Genomic DNA, 16,921 nt, shown 5'->3' on the forward strand with positions numbered 1-16,921 from the left:
GGGAACCGCCGATGCCGTGGTGTAATGCCCGTGGGTAAGCTGATAATAATTATAAAAAAAAAAAGGGAGACGAAATGACGTGTGTAAGATTTCAGTCAATCCTCACTCATTGCAGTGAAATGGCGTGTCAGTGTCGTGATGTATTGTTCTCCGTTGGCTTATCTCGAGGCGGCTCACGGATAAGCGAGGCCATGAAGAAACCTCAGTCATGCTCACATTTAAGTGTGCGATTATTACCGGAGCCTGCCGCGGCTATCTGCAAGTATATGGGGTATCCACGCGACGTCACAAGCCCGATTTTGTTGCCCAGTATGCTGCTTCAACTGTTCAAACCGGATCAGGTTGTGATAAGCCTACTAGACGCACGCGATGGCCTTCCTCAATGCCTCATGAATAACAATATTGCGCCCACTCTGACGTCGGTGACTCCACACCCCATAAAAACTCTGGAGGTAGCTCTCGGGCCGCTATGATACATCAGTGTTAGGGCGGGAGCCGATGACACGCGAATAGCCTTCGTATACACTCTGCGTCAACCGTGCTTATAGTTGCGCGTTGTACAGAGAGTGTCACGGCTGTTTGTGCCATCGACCTTGCATCTGACAATCTTAGGCACCTCCTGGAAAAGGTAATTTGCGTTGTCACGTATTATTTTCTTTTTTGTTTCCTCTGTCGTTATTTTCCTTTAAATCCCCACGCAATTTCTTCATTCTTCTTACGTTTACTTTCGTGGTTATTTTACTGACTTCTTTCTTTCGCCGCCTTAATACCGCTTATTTTCATTGACGCATTTTTTTTTTTGTTTTTGTTTTTCATTTTGTCGCTTCCTATTGCTTTTTTTTTTTTGCATTTTGCTGAACTTCAAAACGTCTTCTTTTAAACAACAACACTTGTGTTCCACGGTCACAGGCGAAAATGCGCGAAGCACGCTCCTCTCATATAACGGCCCTTAGCTCTCATTTTCACCCCGGACGAATAACGTGTTTATTGAAAACTAGAGCAGCGGAAATTATAGTGATATGTAGGCATCACAGGTGGCACCGTGTGTGTTATCTTGGTGCCTCTGTTGTGTTTCGCTGCTCTATACTTTTCGCTGAGGCCTGTTTGAGCTACGATACCTGAAAAGCTTACGAATGAGTAGCAGTAATGCACCACACCTGCATTCTCTATGCACCTGCCCAGGAACTGAAAGAACGCTTGGGACAATGAAGACCTCCAGCGTGACCACGTCGATGCTGCCGCTCCTGCTCGTGATCTGGTTAAGCACGGCAGCCGAGCAGGTCATAGCCTACAAGGTGGAGGGTACCCCGGCCGAGCTCAAATACTACAACCACGAGGAGATGACCGCCTTCTTGAAAAAAGTCAGCGCCAATTACCCGAACTTCACCCACCTCTACAGCATCGGGAAGTCCGTGGAAGGTGGGTTTGCGTGAATCTGTGAGCATCACCAGCAGGCAGAGGATCTTTGGGTAACACTGTGTGCCAAAAATAGGCTTTAAAATTTCATTTCTTGGCAGCGCTCATGTAAAACTAGGCAAAATGCTGGCGATTTTACACATAAATAGTTACTTCATCAGTTAGAAAATTGAAGAATATAATTTACTTATCGAGAAATATTCAACTCCTTAAGGCTGCGCTCCACACAATACCCCACTATTTGACTGGTTTCAAGACACCAGGCCGCGCCACACTCACTCATACATCATACTTGACTTGTTGTTCACTTTACTAGAATCCTATAACGAAATACGAGGAAAGAATATCTACTTATGAGCCTCTCTTTCATGTCAGTAATTCATAGTCATAACAGATTCGAGAAACAGACACTCAGTAACGTAAGGATAAAACAGGAGCCGCCATATTCCGTCAAGCACTCCCGACTACTTCGTTACGGGGCAACTGTCTAAAGGAGATATCAGTACAATTAACAGTACATATTGCTATTTATGCTCCCATTTAAAGCGGACGCATTTACAGACATTGAGAGGGAAAAACCAATCTAATTTAGCAATATAAAGTCTGTCTACGCCGTAGTCGAGAGCACGTGCAAGTGTGGAAAGCGTTGATGAAGATTGTAGGGCATTAAAAGACGACACATGAAGTGGTGGGTTAGCGATACCCGCGCACCGGCCAACAAATTAGAGGATGTGGCTTGAGTATGGGCTACGGAGCGCGGTCGACTGCACGACCACTAACCAGACTATTTTGGTTGCGGCAACGCGCCAAGGAGACGACGGCGTGCGTACGAGGCGAAAAACGTAGTGCTCTTTACCAAGAGCAACAGACTTAAAACTGTCGCCGCGATGACGCTCCCTCTTTCTCCTTCGGCACGTTTCGTAGCTGGTCGCGCGGGTTGAGACGCTCTCCTCGTAAAGGGCATTGCTCTGAAAGCCTTTCGCTGAATGTTAAGCACTTTTGCCTGCTTGCTGTTGTCGCTCGCTCTTCAAAGCCACTTGCCAAGGGGATTAAGTGGCTAAGGCGCTCGACTGCTGGTGCGGCATGAATTTTCCTCCCTTGCATAACGCGGTATGTATATATGAAGCCGAGAACATGACTGTTATATTCGCCCATTACTCAGTTCTTTCCAGGTTGTGGGAAATATTGTAGATGCATGGCAGTCCTACAAAGTGTTTAAGCTCACCGAGCAACTGTACAGATCGCATTATTTTAATGATTTTACTATTTCAGCTTCTTGAGAAGCTTTTTCAGATGCAAAGACCTACAACTGAGCGAGACAGCAGCATTATTCACCTTCTTTGACTGCTGTTCAACTTTCCTCTCATACACGATCCGCGGTCAGGTTCTCCGTCATGTGCGACTCGAGGTTCTGGGAGAGTTCGATAGTATTTGTCGAGATGTGGAGATAAGGACACGTAATGTTTAAATCTTTACTAAGCGCTTCAGTAACTCCCACAGGTCATTCTTACTCGCCTACATCAAAACGGCAGGGCATGAATTTAAACGACGCCACTGAACCTATACTACACCCCTCTTTACCCCTTTACGTGCAGCCTCTCTCTCTCTCTCTCTCTCTCTCTCTATATATATATATATATATATATATATATATATATATATATATATATATATATATATATATATATATATATATATATATATATATATATATATATATATATATATATATATATATATATATAGCGGGCAGTGGCGCCGGGCGGAGCGCTCGCGCCAGGCCCGCTGGCTATTAAAGCATATTTCATCGTCATGTCATCTCGTCGTTCTGTCTCTGTTGTGTCGCCATGTTTCATCGCTTGTCATGCCACCACGTAACATTTGGTTGGAGGTGCGGTTCATCCCCATCCTCGCCTTGCACCGTCGAAGCCAACCGCACGCCGGGTCCATCTGCCGAAAGCCCGTGGAGATCGCCGCCCAGCTCTGCCCCAGCCCTTTTTGCTCAGACCCGACCAGCCGCTGTCCCCAGCCTCGTCCCCAGCCCAGACCACATCACATGAAGACCAGGAAGAGTGCAAAGCGGACCCTACCGACAACAACCGACTCCACGACGAAGCGATCTCACGACCACACGAGCGAAGATAGCACCCCCGCCCAAGCCGTTCGGCGTGTCCATGAGCCTTGGCCTTCGGCAAACGGTAATGATTGGACTTGATGCTTCGGTGCAAGCATTCCTCCCATCTTCGCATTCATTGCGATTTCCAGCGTTTCATGTCCCAATCCTGTGTCTGTGTTCATCGTCACGTCATGCATTGGATTTCAATCGATCGGGACGATCGCTCGGTGGCCCCGGGTAATCCTAAGGTGACGAAGCGGGCAGTGGCGCGGGGCGGAGCGCTCGCGCCAGGCCCGCTGGCCATGAAAGCATATTTCATAGTCATGTCGTTTCGTCGTTCTGATTCTGTTGTGTCGCCGTGTTTCAACGCTTGTCATGCCACCACGTAACAATATATATATATATATATATATATATATATATATATATATATATATATATATATATATATATATATATATATATATATATATATATATATATATATATATATATATATATATATATATATATATATATATATATATACTTGTGTTTAGTTCACCAATAATTTGGCGGCGCTCCACTCGCATGATTGTATACACTCACAGAGCGTTAGGAAACATAAAGGTGAGCTTGTCGACACATCACTACCATTTCTTTCTTCTTCTTTTTTACTCAATCGATGCACATCTAAGATTAGGACTCCCTCCCCGGATTCCTCGCCATCTGGATCATGTACTTCACCTGAACTGTGCATTTATAAACGCTTTGCTATGCCAAATGAACAGTCCGAATTGTGAGCACTAAGGTTTGACCAAGACTGGCTAGAGTAATCTGTATATTCTGACCAGCTAGCGTATACTATGAACATTGTATGGAGGAGCTCTCCCCAGTGCGTCCAACAATGGACAGTATTTTAGGTACCTTAGCCTGCCCTAGGCAATAGAGACGTGCAACAAACTTTCCATTTGGGTAAAAGACATCGGACATCCCGACAAGCTCTAATTTCGCCTTGCATGTCACCCTCATCCATTTTTCAAGCTGTCAACTTTCTAAGCCCATTTGTCGAACTATGCATCTTATCACTCTATGCTACACATTACTCGAAAATGGTCTTAGTACGCATTTAATGACCGCCTTCTATCTCCCCCTCCCTCTCCCTTTCCGCTTTTGTGGGATGTCAGTGCACGTTAAAGAACCCCAGGTGGTCGAAATTTCCAGAGTCCTCCACTACGGCGTCTCTCATAGCCTGGGTCGCTTTGGGACGTTAAACCCCACAAACCAAACCAAACCAAATTTCTTTTATTTTGCACACTTCTCTCATTTCGTCTTTCTCTCCCATTTCTTTTTCCTATACAAAGAGCATGTCAGTAAAATGTAAACGCCAGCTAAATTATCTGTTTTTCATCAAAAAGTATCTCTCTCTCTCTCTCTCTCTCTCTCTCTCTCTCTCTCTCTTTGTGTGTGTGTGTGTGTGTGTCGGGAACGACACAGTTCATTGGAAAAGAGCAGTACCCGGGTTCGAACCCGACCTCGACGGCTGCGTTTCGATGGAGGTGAAACGAAGAGGCGTCCGTGTGCTGTGCGATGTCAGTGCACGTTAAAGAACCCCAGGTGGTCGAAATTTCCGGGGTCCTTCACTACGGCGTCTCTCATAGCCTGAGTCGCTTTGGGACGTTAAACCCCACAAACCAAACCAAACCAAACCAAATTTCTTTTATTTTCCACACTTCTCTCGTTTCGTCTTTCTATCCCATTTCTTTTTCCTATACAAAGAGCATGTCGGTGAAATCTAAACGCAGGCTAAGTTATCTGTTTTTCATCAAAAAGTCTCTCTCTCTCTCTCTCTCTCTCTCTCTCTCTCTCTCTCTGTCGGGAACGACACAGTTTTCCCAGGTGGTCGAATTACTCCGTAGCCCTCCACTACGGCTCCTCTTTCTACTTTCACTCCCATCTTCCTCCCTTCCCTTACAGCGCGGTTGTGGTGTCCACATAAAACAAGTGAGACAGTTACCGCTCCTTTCCCTTCCTATAAAATAAATCAGCTAAATCATTGGAAAAGAGCAGTACCCGGGTTCGAACCATGACCTCGGCGGCTGCGTTTCGACGGAGGCGAAACGAAGAGGCGTCCGTGTGCTGTGCGATGTCAGCGCACGTTAAAGATCCCCAGGCGGTCAAAATTACTCCGTAGCCCTCCACTACGGCTCCTCTTTCTCTTTCCACTTTCACTCCCACCTTCCTCTCTTCCCTTACGGCGCGGTTGAGGTGTCCACAGAAAACAAGTGAGACAGTTACTCCGCCTTTCCCTTCCTATAAATCGATCAGTTTCATTGGAAAAGAGCGGTTATTTACTCTCATCGCGATTTCGACTTTTCACACACTGTGCCGCAGGTCGCGACTTGTGGGTTCTCCTGGTCACCAAGGACCCGCACGATGAGCCGCTGCTTAAGCCCAACGTGAAATACGTTGCCAACATACACGGCGACGAGGTAAGTCCACCTGCACATTCATTTTCCGCTGCTGAGTTGTATGCGGGATATTGTGTCTATATGTTACTTTTGCGGAGGCACGGAACCGGTGAACGTACAGATAGCTGCAGCAATTTATTCCCATCGCCGATGAAGTCTTTCCAGCAGCCGACCTCTGACCTATACGGCAAGTGAACCGAACCTAGCGAAAAGTACAATGATTACATTATGTCTTGTGGACGTCTTTTGTAACGATTCTTTTCGTTTTTGGTTCATTCAGTCGTGTGCCTTTGGTCGCTGCTCCCTGTGAGGTAGGCCAGGTGGGCTGATGTCACCTTTATCACTGGAAAAACACGCCTGATTATTCGCATAAACACGGTCTATCCCGATGCTACGCGGGCGAACCAGTACACAACCACTGATAAATGTCAGAGCCCGAGATCATGTTTTAAGCGCCCGGTGGCTTTTATCGGTGCTAATAGCATCTTCAAGTGGAAAAACTGCGCTGTAATTGCGCAGGCAGAACAAGATACCTGTAATTCGACAGGACAGGGTGCATCTGCAGTAAGGTGGCGCTGACGAGACAAAGACGTTACCTGAGAGGACATGTCATGTACAGCTGCAACGGGAAAAGATTAGCACAAGTGACTTGATCATGGCCAGACAGGAAATATTGCGAGACGTGAAGCTACTGTTGTCGTACGCGCCGATAATTAAAGTTTAAGGCACATTCTATTTTTCCAGATGGGTGTGGGTGGCAGAAAGCAGCCCATCTTGCAAATCCCGCATTTTTCTGTTGGCATTGCATCGCCCAGAATTCTTTATAAAAGGTTATAATCCTATATACTGACCAGTTTGCAGAGAATCTGTGCTCTGCTAACGACGAGATATATAATGAAGATCACTTATTGCATATGGAATACGTTTAGCGCGAAACAACTAGGAAAGGATGAGGACAGAACACATAGACACGAAATAGCGCTACTGTCAAATAAATTTTATTGGCACAAGAAACAGTCATTTTATACACTGATGACAAGTACAGCAACTGCGCACATTCCAATGACTGCATAGATGCACACATTCCAAAGAGGATGTTGATCACAACCTCGCCAGATAAACCTATCTAAAGACTTGTTCTCCTTAAAGTACAGCTTCACCCCGACGGTTAATGACGCAGTCAGACCCCATTGTGACGTGGAACGCCATGACCTAAATCCGCAGTAACCGGTCATTGTTTCTTGATTACATGTCTTTTTTAAGCAATGGCACACTTGTCCCCGGCCAGCCGATCGCGCGCCTTACAATGAACAACCAATTTCGTTCCGGTCCCCTGTTCAAAACATCTGTGAAGAAGATGGACCGCTTCGCTGGACGCTGATGAGAAAGACGAAGGTGTGGAATTGTCATCGCGCAGATCGTGTAGAAGAAGGACGTTCAGGACGGCGTCGAGGTCGACGGAGAAGCGGGGCGATCAAGGCCAACACGATCTGCGCGATGACAATTCCACACCTTCGTCTTTCTCAGCAGCGTCCAGCGAAGCGGTCCATCTTCTTCTTCACACATCTTTCATGCTCCCGCAAGCGCTTATTCAAACAACGTCCAGATTTCCCAATATACTCTTCCGCAAGTGAGAGGTATTTCATAGGTGATCCCAACCTTGCAGTCAATATATCTGAACTTATGCATCGTTGGGCATCCTCTCGTTGTTCCTTCACCATTTACCCTAGCGCATAGGTTACCCCGCCGGGGTGGTGTCTACGGACGTCATATCAAAATGCAGTAGTTACAATGTAGTACCGATTTCATTTTCTGATCATTGTTTAGTGGAGTGCGGGATAGGGACAAAAAATCGAGGCAATCAGTTTTCATGGGAGACGTGGAAATTAAATAATAAGCTCATTACAGACGATATCTTTAGTAGGAAAGTAAGCGAAGAAATTGACAAAATAGAGTCTAGTGGGCAGATGTAAATATGGCAGCAGTGGGAACTTTGCAAAGAGCAAATAAAGATAGCAGCAATCGAACGGTCAAGCTGTATACGACAATAAGAGAAGCGTGAGGAGGACAATTTAAGATCCTTGCTGGCTAGACTACTTGAAAAAGAAAGCGAAGAGCCTGGTAAATGGATGGACGATATTAGGAAAATAAAAAACAGGATTGAACTGTTCGAAGAAGAGCGCTTTCGTGGTGCGCTTGTGCGGTCGAAGGCGCAAGATATAGCTGCTGGGGAGACACCGTCGAAACGAGCACTAGGAATCGAGAAGACGCGTGCTCAGAGAAACCACATTGAACTGATCGAATGGGGCGGGACGTTATCTGGAGAAAGCGGTCATATTCAGCAGGTGTTTCTTGAATATTATCAAACGCTGTTTACAAAGCAAGACGTGGAAGTAAACGCATTCAAAGGTAAGTTTCTGGGCGCTTTACCGCGATTAGATGATGAGCAAAAAGATAGGCTGGAGCTGTCAATAACCGCGTCGGAGGTCGAGCTTGCCATAGAAAAATTGAACCCGGGAAAATCTCCCGGCCCCGACGGGTTAAGCGCGGCGTTCTACAAAGCATACAAACATGAAATAGTGCCGGTACTGACAGCCGTGTACAACGAGTCCTACAAAGTATATGTATTGCCCCCGTCTTATGGCAAATTCCACACAGTGTTGATTCCTAAATACAGTGAAGCAGATAAGTTACAACAGGTTACAGCATATCGCCCTATCGCACTCACGAATGTAGACTACAAAGTTTTTATGAAAATTCTAGCCCGTAGACTACAGTCAGTAATTCAACAGTTAGTTGAACCACACCAGACGTGTGGGATCAAGGGTCGATCCATTGTTTCCAATGTGCATAAAGTGAGGGGTGTGCTTGAGTGCTGTGATCACACAAACAGTTGTGTAGCCATCCTTCAGTTGGATCTGGAGAAAGCATTTGATTATGTCTCACATGAAACCCTGTTCTGCATACTCGACCATGTGAATGTAGGGTCCGTCATTCGCGAGGGAGTGGCCATGGCGTACCGAAGCTGCACAAGATTGATTGTAAATAAGAGTTTGGGGGCCCCATAAACGTGCAGCGATCGGTGCGCCAGGGTTGTCTCCTCAGCACTCTGCTATTCTGCATTTTCATCGAGACACTGTGTTTAAATATCATAGAAAACGACAAAAAAAAAAGGCCGGGGTGGTGCAGTGGTAGGGTGCTTGACTACTGTGCCCAAGGATGCGGGATCGAATCCCGGCCTCGGCGGCCGCTTTTCGGTGGAAGTGAAAAGCTAGGTGCCCTTGGGCTGTGCGATGTCAGTGCACGTTAAAGAACCCCAGGTTCTCGTTATTTCCGGAGCCCTCCACTACGGCCTCTCTCATAGCCTTAGTGGCTTTGGGACGTTAAACCCCACAAAACAAACCCAACCAAACCAAACCAAGTTAGCGCATAGGCTTTTCAGCTTACAGGGCGCTGAAAAACAACTTGTGGCCCACAACTCAGAAAAGTGGCAAATAAATACCAAATCCCAGTTGTTTTTCAGCGCCCTGCAAGCTGAAAAACAACTGGGATTTGGTATTTATTGGCCACTTTTCTGAGTTGTGGGCCACGCGGTGAGCGTATGATGGGGCCCTTTCTTCCTTCTCCTTTCAGTCCCTTCCTTATCTCTTGCGTCCCCTGTCGGCTTCTCGCTCTGAAGTTTTTGCAACGTTGTTTCTGCTACTGCACATAAAAGCGTTAAAGGAAAACCTGCTAATAGCGGCCTAGAAATCTGCGAGTCGAAACTTTCTGAACAGCATGACAACAAGACTTATTAATAGCTTCAAGTAAACACATGGCTACAACAGCCCTTTCCACTATCGTGGACTGGGTTGAATCATACAGCATAGTTTCTTTTCGGGCACGATGCTTATAGAACCAACAAACAAGCCCTTTTAGAACAGAGATCTGAAGATCCAGGAACTGTAACTAGTTAGCCTTCGCAACCTCATGCGTAAAACTTAATCCTCTTCCAAACTGTCGAAATTTCTTTAAAAAAACATACTGCAGAGTCGTGTTAGGTCAAGAAATCACTTTTTCTTACATCGCCCTTAGGGGGATTTCCTCTATCTTTCTTATCTGCAGTAGCAGGAGCAATGTTGCAAAAACGGAACAAGAAACCGAGAGTAGACGCGATAGATAAGAAAAGGACTAAAAGAAGAATAAAGAAAAAGCTGAAAAGCCTATGCCTTGGGGTAAATGGTGAAGGAGCCACGAGAGGATGCCCATCGAAACACAAGTTCAGATATGTTGGTTGCAAGGCTGGGGCGATCTATGAAATACCTCTGACTTGCAGAAGAGTGTATATTGGGCAATCTGGGACATTGTTTGAATGAGCGCTTGTGGGAAACAATTAAATATGTCTTGAGCAAGGGACTGAAGTGAACTTGGCTGTTCATTGTAAAGCATGTGATCGGTTAGGAGACATGCGCACACCATTTTTAAAGCATGCCCGCGCAATCGGAAGAGGCAATGACGAGTTATCGCGGGGGTTGGTTGAGGCTTTCCACATCGCAAAGAAGGGGTCTGATTGTGTCAGTAGCCCTGCGGTGAACCTGAACTCTAACGAGTACAAGCTCTTACGTAGTCTTATCTGACGAGGTGGTGTGATCGACAGCCTTTTTGTCATGTGGGCCGTTTCTGTTCTTGAAATCTGTGCACAGTATGATTGTTTCTTCTGCCAATAAAATATAGTTGAGAGTAGCGCTCTTTCATCTCTACGTGTTATGTCCTCGTCCCTTCCTTGTTGTTTTGGACTAAAAGTATCCCATTTCCACTATATATGAACCAACTCACCCTGCAGAACGTTTTATAGGGCATTTATTGACGCAGTAGCATTGCATTCTGGCATAAACACATACGTATAGCTCTGAAATGAATTTTACCGTTGACCATTTCGAGCACGGACAGAATACAAAACTTTGTGGCAGTGGGTTGCGAACCCAGGCCGAGGCAAACAGCCGAACTTCTCTGGCTACTGCATTAGGCCCCTGCGCCGCCTCCGATTTCATCACTTGCCAGTCTTTCTAGCTGCGCTTCGGATGTTGCCGTCTCCATCTTCTCTGACAAAAGCTACACGAAATACCGGAATAAATGGCATACATTTTGAATGTGAGGCTATAGCCGGATAGGTAGCTTCAAGATTAAGCATGTAGAGGTAGACGTTGGTGCCTCACCCGCAGGCTTATTCAACGAGCGCCCTGTTTTTCTTTTCCCTTATTGATAGCTGTCTTGAACAAACCCTCGTCATAGTGCAGCCTACACACGTGTCTAGGCGCCTGCTTACTGGAGTTAGCGTAGATGCTAACCTGGGATAACTGAGACTGACGCGGGGTGTCACCTGCTCGACAGCGACCCCACACAGATGCAAACAGCGCACAAGCTCGTGCAAAGCGTTCTACAGTAGTACTGCACAATATTCTACGCATAGCTATGCTAAACCGCCTGTCATATCTTCAAACATGCACGCGAGCAACTGACGCTTAATTCTACAAGCCCCGTAGTGTGCTAAAAAAAAAAAAAAAAAGAAAAGAAAGAGAGACGACCTGGTATATGAGATTTGTTCGTTTTCGTTAATTTACATTTGTTTTGCTTTTCAGCCTATATTATTTAGAGCACAAAACTTGGGCCATATCTCTCACTTGAATCCACTTATAGCCAAGTGCAACTGCGAGATTTTTCTGTGATTGTGTTTCACTTCTTCGTTACCACCCACATCTGGAGGTTAGATTCAAGAGAACCTAACCTTCTTCCTTAACCAGTGAAAAATTTAGCCTGCGTTCAAAGGCTCAAACAACCTGTCAATGTCTTTCCCTTGCAATGAGCAGGTTTCTTAAATATGTATTTCGTATTTTTCCCGATATGTGTATGATAGCTCCTAAGCGCACGGTAAATGTGTGGCGAGTGAAGGCATTCTATGGGTGTCGCACATACCAGAGTCGCTTTTAACTCACCAGGCATGCGTGAACTGTGCAGGTTCTTGGCCGTCAATGTATGGTGTACCTGATATCGCACCTCCTGACTCGCTACGAAGTTGACCCGTACGTGCGACATCTGCTGGACAACACACGTATCCACATCATGCCCAGCATGAACCCTGACGGATTCGCCATGGCCGAAGAGGGCATGTGCATGGGCCTACGAGGAAGGTACGTGGTTATAGGCCTTTTCGATTTTCCTAAACTACGATATACCGATTGGAGTGTTTTGTCCACGTTCTAGCAGTCAAACTCTAGCATGGTATCTTCTCGCAACGATCCGCCACAGTTTCACCGTGTAATACAGAAAGGAAACCTTGCGCCGCCGATCAAGCTCGAAATGAAACTGTTAACTTATCTTTCTAAGATTAGCGCTTTGTAAACACGGTCATAAAGCGACACGCGTCATGACATACAGGTTGTAAAACGCGTCATACGATGCGCGATGCTTCTGTGGAAGCCTCCAAAACATGTCAGAAATTTTCATTATAAAAGTTGATAATTATTCCGATGTGGGCGATGCATATAGATGATGGGCGCTGAAAAATAAATGTGGGGACCCAGATGTACTTTACGAACTTTTAATGAACATCTCACTCCTCATAGCGCAGGTCTTAGACGTCCGTTTCCGGGCTGCGCTTCGTTGGCGTAGTAGGCATATCTTCTTTTTTTTTATATATATACCGCAGATCATTGTAGATCCAAGCAGAACAAAAACATAAGCAGACATTACAGATACAAAAGCACAAAAAATAAAATAAACGAAATGAAACACACAGCATCACTATGCGCTATCATTGTGCCGGGAAATTCCACTTTGTTATGGTACGTGGGAAAAGACAAAAGTAACGCCGGAAAGTAGCGTCTTAGCAAACTTTGTGGGGCACATTATAGTAAAAAAAAAAAAAAAAAATCGTCATAACGAAACCTGATCCATCGACTCTATATAACATAAACTGATATGAAGTGCCAAGTTACACCTCGCCACAACAGCAGACTTCGGTGTTCACTTCCATCTTTTCCCAAGACGCGGTCGTAATCATGCTTCTACCAAAATAGGCCGTCCATACTCAAACGTGCAACGCCTTCCCGAGTGCAGGCAGAACGCTCGCGGCGTGGACCTCAACCGCAACTTCCCGACCCGCTACAACACACAGATGGAAGAGGAGCAACCGGAGACAGCGGCAGTGAGACGGTGGAGTCGGCAGATTCCCTTCGTACTCGCTACAAACTTGCACGGTGGAGCACTTGTGGTCAACTACCCATACGACTACCCTCGCGTCTTCGGTAAGTCCTGGCCGATGTATACTCTCGCTTAACGAGGGTACCAGTTCTAGGCTGCCAAGAATGCCTGATCTACATGGGTGAGACGCTTCGCTGATAGCGGTTCTGATATGTAAAATTTAATGTCATAACTCGATGCATCAGCTGAAAGGAACACTATTGTGCAGCATTTCGGAATAATTTCGACTACCTGGCGCTCTCTAACAAGGTTTTGCATCGGAAATGCACGGAAGTCTTGTGTTCCATCTCCATCGAAACATGGTCGCCACGGCCAGAATTGAACCAGCGTCCTGTAGCACAGTAGCCATGCATGGGCGAAACTGGCAAGTTGCAAAAGGGGCACATGCAACATGCCTTTGCCCCTCCCCCCTCCCAAGCCGCCTCCTCCACTCGTGCTTCCTATGTTCTCTATAAATAACACCGGTGCAAGAAACTTTTTGGATTGTTTATTTCCACTCCAGAGGCAAAAGAGTAAAAGGGGGGGGGGGGGGGTGCTTTTCATGCAGCCGTGTGCTCTAACCACTCAGTCAACGCGGTGAGTTCATTGCGGCATGTGGCCCACAGCACTGGAAGGCTCTAAATTAATTTCAACCTTTTGGAGTTTATTAACAATCCACTTCTTTGTGTGTAAAAGCAGTTCAATCAACGAACGGCCCTTATTGGAGTTAGCCCGTTTGCGTCGCTGTACGCGACACTCATAGTGTGTACGCCTGTCGACTCTAGCAGGCAACGCACGTAATGACATGTAGTACGTAATGCCGAACATTACGCACTGCTTCGCTTCACGCTGTCATCATCCGAAGCCTATGAGTATTGTTTCGTTCAGGTGATGAAAGCCAACGCAACGAGCCCTCTCTGACGCCTGACGACGATGTCTTTAAGCACCTCGCCAGCGTGTACTCGTTCAAACATGCCAACATGCACCTGGGACTGGGCTGTTCCCGAGATGGGAAAGTGGCCTACCCCAACGGCACCGTCAACGGAGCCACGTGGTACGCTTTCTCGGGTACGTACAATATGTATGCTCTGTCGACTTACATTCCAATACGTCGCTCGCTTCTCGCTACGACGTTCTGATCCCATATGGCAGCCAGGAATTTCTTTACCTGTACTGCTCGATGCCTGACAAAAGCACCTTCAAATGACATTGCATGTGCCCAACGGATCATGTCGGCCACAGAAGCCCTCTAGTAGGAGGCCTCGCTACGGAACACAGACAGACAGACTACCTCTGCCACCTCTTTGGGGGCACTATTGATAGAAAACATTTTGTCCTCGTTATCTTGCTACCCCATCCAGATATCAAATGTAAACATTGCTTTTCAGGTTCAAGAATCTCCTCCAGATTAACTAAATCAAGGAGCTTTATTTAAATATTCAGTTTTAGTGCTGGAAGTCCAGCGAACATGGCGACGACAGTGTCCTGACCGCTGATATAAGTATATGATGTTCCCGCCACCCTTGTGCGCAGGTGGAATGGCTGACTACAACTACATGTGGGAAGGCTGCATGGACGTGACGGTGGAGATGGCGTGTTGCAAGTACCCGCCCCGCAGCGATCTCGCTCACTACTGGGAGGAAAACAAGCAGGCGCTCCTATCTTTCTTGTACGAAGTCCACAGAGGCAAGTGCTTCCCTGCACAACTGTCGCAGGCTCCACAGGTAGCTTATATTTCGGTTCCCGCAAGTGTTCCGCGAACCCGTCGGAGGCTTGCCTAGCGTTGCCGAACATCGCCGTCCTCATCTCTACCACTCCTAAACAATAACACTATTTTAACACCGCCGAATTCTTAAGAGCCTGACAGCAGTTGCAGCCTTGATGTTGCACCGCTTTAAAGAAGTACACAAGGCCAGCGCGAGACGTCGCAATGAATACCTAACCCCCTTAATTATGCATGCATCCCTTTTTAATAGGCAGAATTATGTGTAATAAGACAAACACGACCGGAGACAGAAGATAGGTAGTTTTTTTTGTGTGTTTTTTTTTTAGTCGATATTTATTGCCTCAGGGCATCAGTAGGTTATGAGATGAAGGATGAATAAATGATAAGTAGTTATTTGAAGAAGGCTATTACATCCAATAAAATATGAGTGCCGTGTCTGGTGCAGAGCATGGAACATTATTCACACTACATATGACCTTCATCGAAGGGACTTAAGCTGGCTGTCTTTAGTCATATTGACAGCTATTTAATTGTGACAGAATAAAAATTATTCTTCCCATAAGACATGACTCTAGTGCTAACCTCCCCTTCTCTCTCTCTCTCTCTCTCTCTCTCTCTCTCTCTCTCTCTCTCTCTCTCTCTCTCTCTCTCTCTCTCTCTCTCTCTCTCTATCTATCTATCTATCTATCTATCTATCTATCTATCTATCTATCTATCTCTCTCTCTCTCTCTCCTACGACAGGCGTGCGCGGCATTGTCAAAGACGAAAATGGCAAGCCTGTGGCAAATGCGTCCCTGAAGATATCCAACCGAAGAGCAGCCTTTAAGACATCCTCAAGGGGAGAGTACTGGAGGATCCTCAGGCCTGGCCAATACACGCTAGAGGTAATTTCACTTTTCATGAAATGCTACCGTGTTTGGGATAGTATATGGAAAAGTGATCTTACAAAACAACGGTCTCATACCAACGTTCTGCGTGTAGTACCACTACAATCCAGACAACTGTACAAAACTTTTTAACGGTCATTTGTTGTTGCTTCCGGTGCGCATATACGTAATTTCCTTTTTTTATTCCCTCAGGTTTCTGCACCGGGGTTCGAGGAGGCTAACGTGGGCTTCAGCGTGCCAGCAGGGCAATTCACTGTCCTCAACGTGACGCTCAAGGCTGAACATTAAAAAGCGAAAAGTCCGAACAACTTACGGCTCAAGTCTCAACCGCACAGCTCAACTTAGCCTAATAGGCAGCAGTAAACGTGAACGGCGTGACAGCCAAGTAGCGTAAAAACTTATGGCCCTCAGAGAGTTTACACGTGCTTAGCTGTAGTACATGGTGGCTTTCACATTGGAACGGAATACAGCGGTTCACATTGACCCGGTGCGTCCGTAAATTAATTGGAGAGAAATTTTAGGCCATTTGGTAAAAGGCCACTGTAAATGAAGATCTGAAGAAGTAATTTGGAGGTGGTTACAGACGCGAACATACCCGATTCCTAATATAGTAAGGAAATGCGATGGAAAATATGGACATATTGAAAAGAACCTGCATACAAGATCCACACGATATATGGACATGTATACATTTTGAAAAACATCAGGAAGCATTACAAATGAAGCCACATAGAAGGCTGTGGTGCTCACTTCGAACACACATAAACAAAAAAATGGGAAGGGTTCAACGCTGCTGAACCGAATGATGATGATGATGACCTCGGGCAAATAGGCACATACCCACGGTGAGGGATTGGCCAGGGTGCATTGTAGATTGCAAATATAAGGTCAAGTATTGGAATATTCAGAAAAATATGGGTGTTTAACTAGAATTTGTAAAAAATAAAAAGGAAAAGAAAAAGTAATGACGTCTTACCTAGCATAGGAATCTGCCTGATGAAATTATGTAACCATGAATAGAATCACACATTGGTTTTAATGCATATCTTTTGACGCTTGTCCCGAAGGAGAGGAGAACTGGAATGGGTTGGTGGAAGGCCTAATCTC

General features: G+C 45.9%; 1 protein-coding gene across 1 annotated transcript; it reads left to right on the forward strand.

Annotated features, from left to right (window-relative positions):
• Window positions 1–404: 404 nt before the first annotated feature.
• On the forward strand, window positions 405–16,122 carry LOC146197171 (carboxypeptidase M-like). Its single transcript, XM_084598944.1, has 9 exons — window positions 405–628; window positions 1,183–1,419; window positions 5,906–6,003; window positions 11,977–12,149; window positions 13,078–13,265; window positions 14,089–14,268; window positions 14,734–14,886; window positions 15,669–15,811; window positions 16,007–16,122. The coding sequence occupies exons 2-9, from the start codon at window positions 1,206–1,208 to the stop codon at window positions 16,100–16,102; spliced, it is 1,245 nt and encodes a 414-aa protein (XP_084455070.1). The 5' UTR covers window positions 405–628; window positions 1,183–1,205; the 3' UTR covers window positions 16,103–16,122.
• Window positions 16,123–16,921: the final 799 nt, after the last annotated feature.

Source organism: Amblyomma maculatum, chromosome 3 (assembly GCF_055883805.1).
Source record: "Amblyomma maculatum isolate TAMU_Amacu chromosome 3, ASM5588380v1, whole genome shotgun sequence".
In the NCBI taxonomy this organism is placed as follows: Eukaryota; Metazoa; Arthropoda; class Arachnida; order Ixodida; family Ixodidae; genus Amblyomma; species Amblyomma maculatum.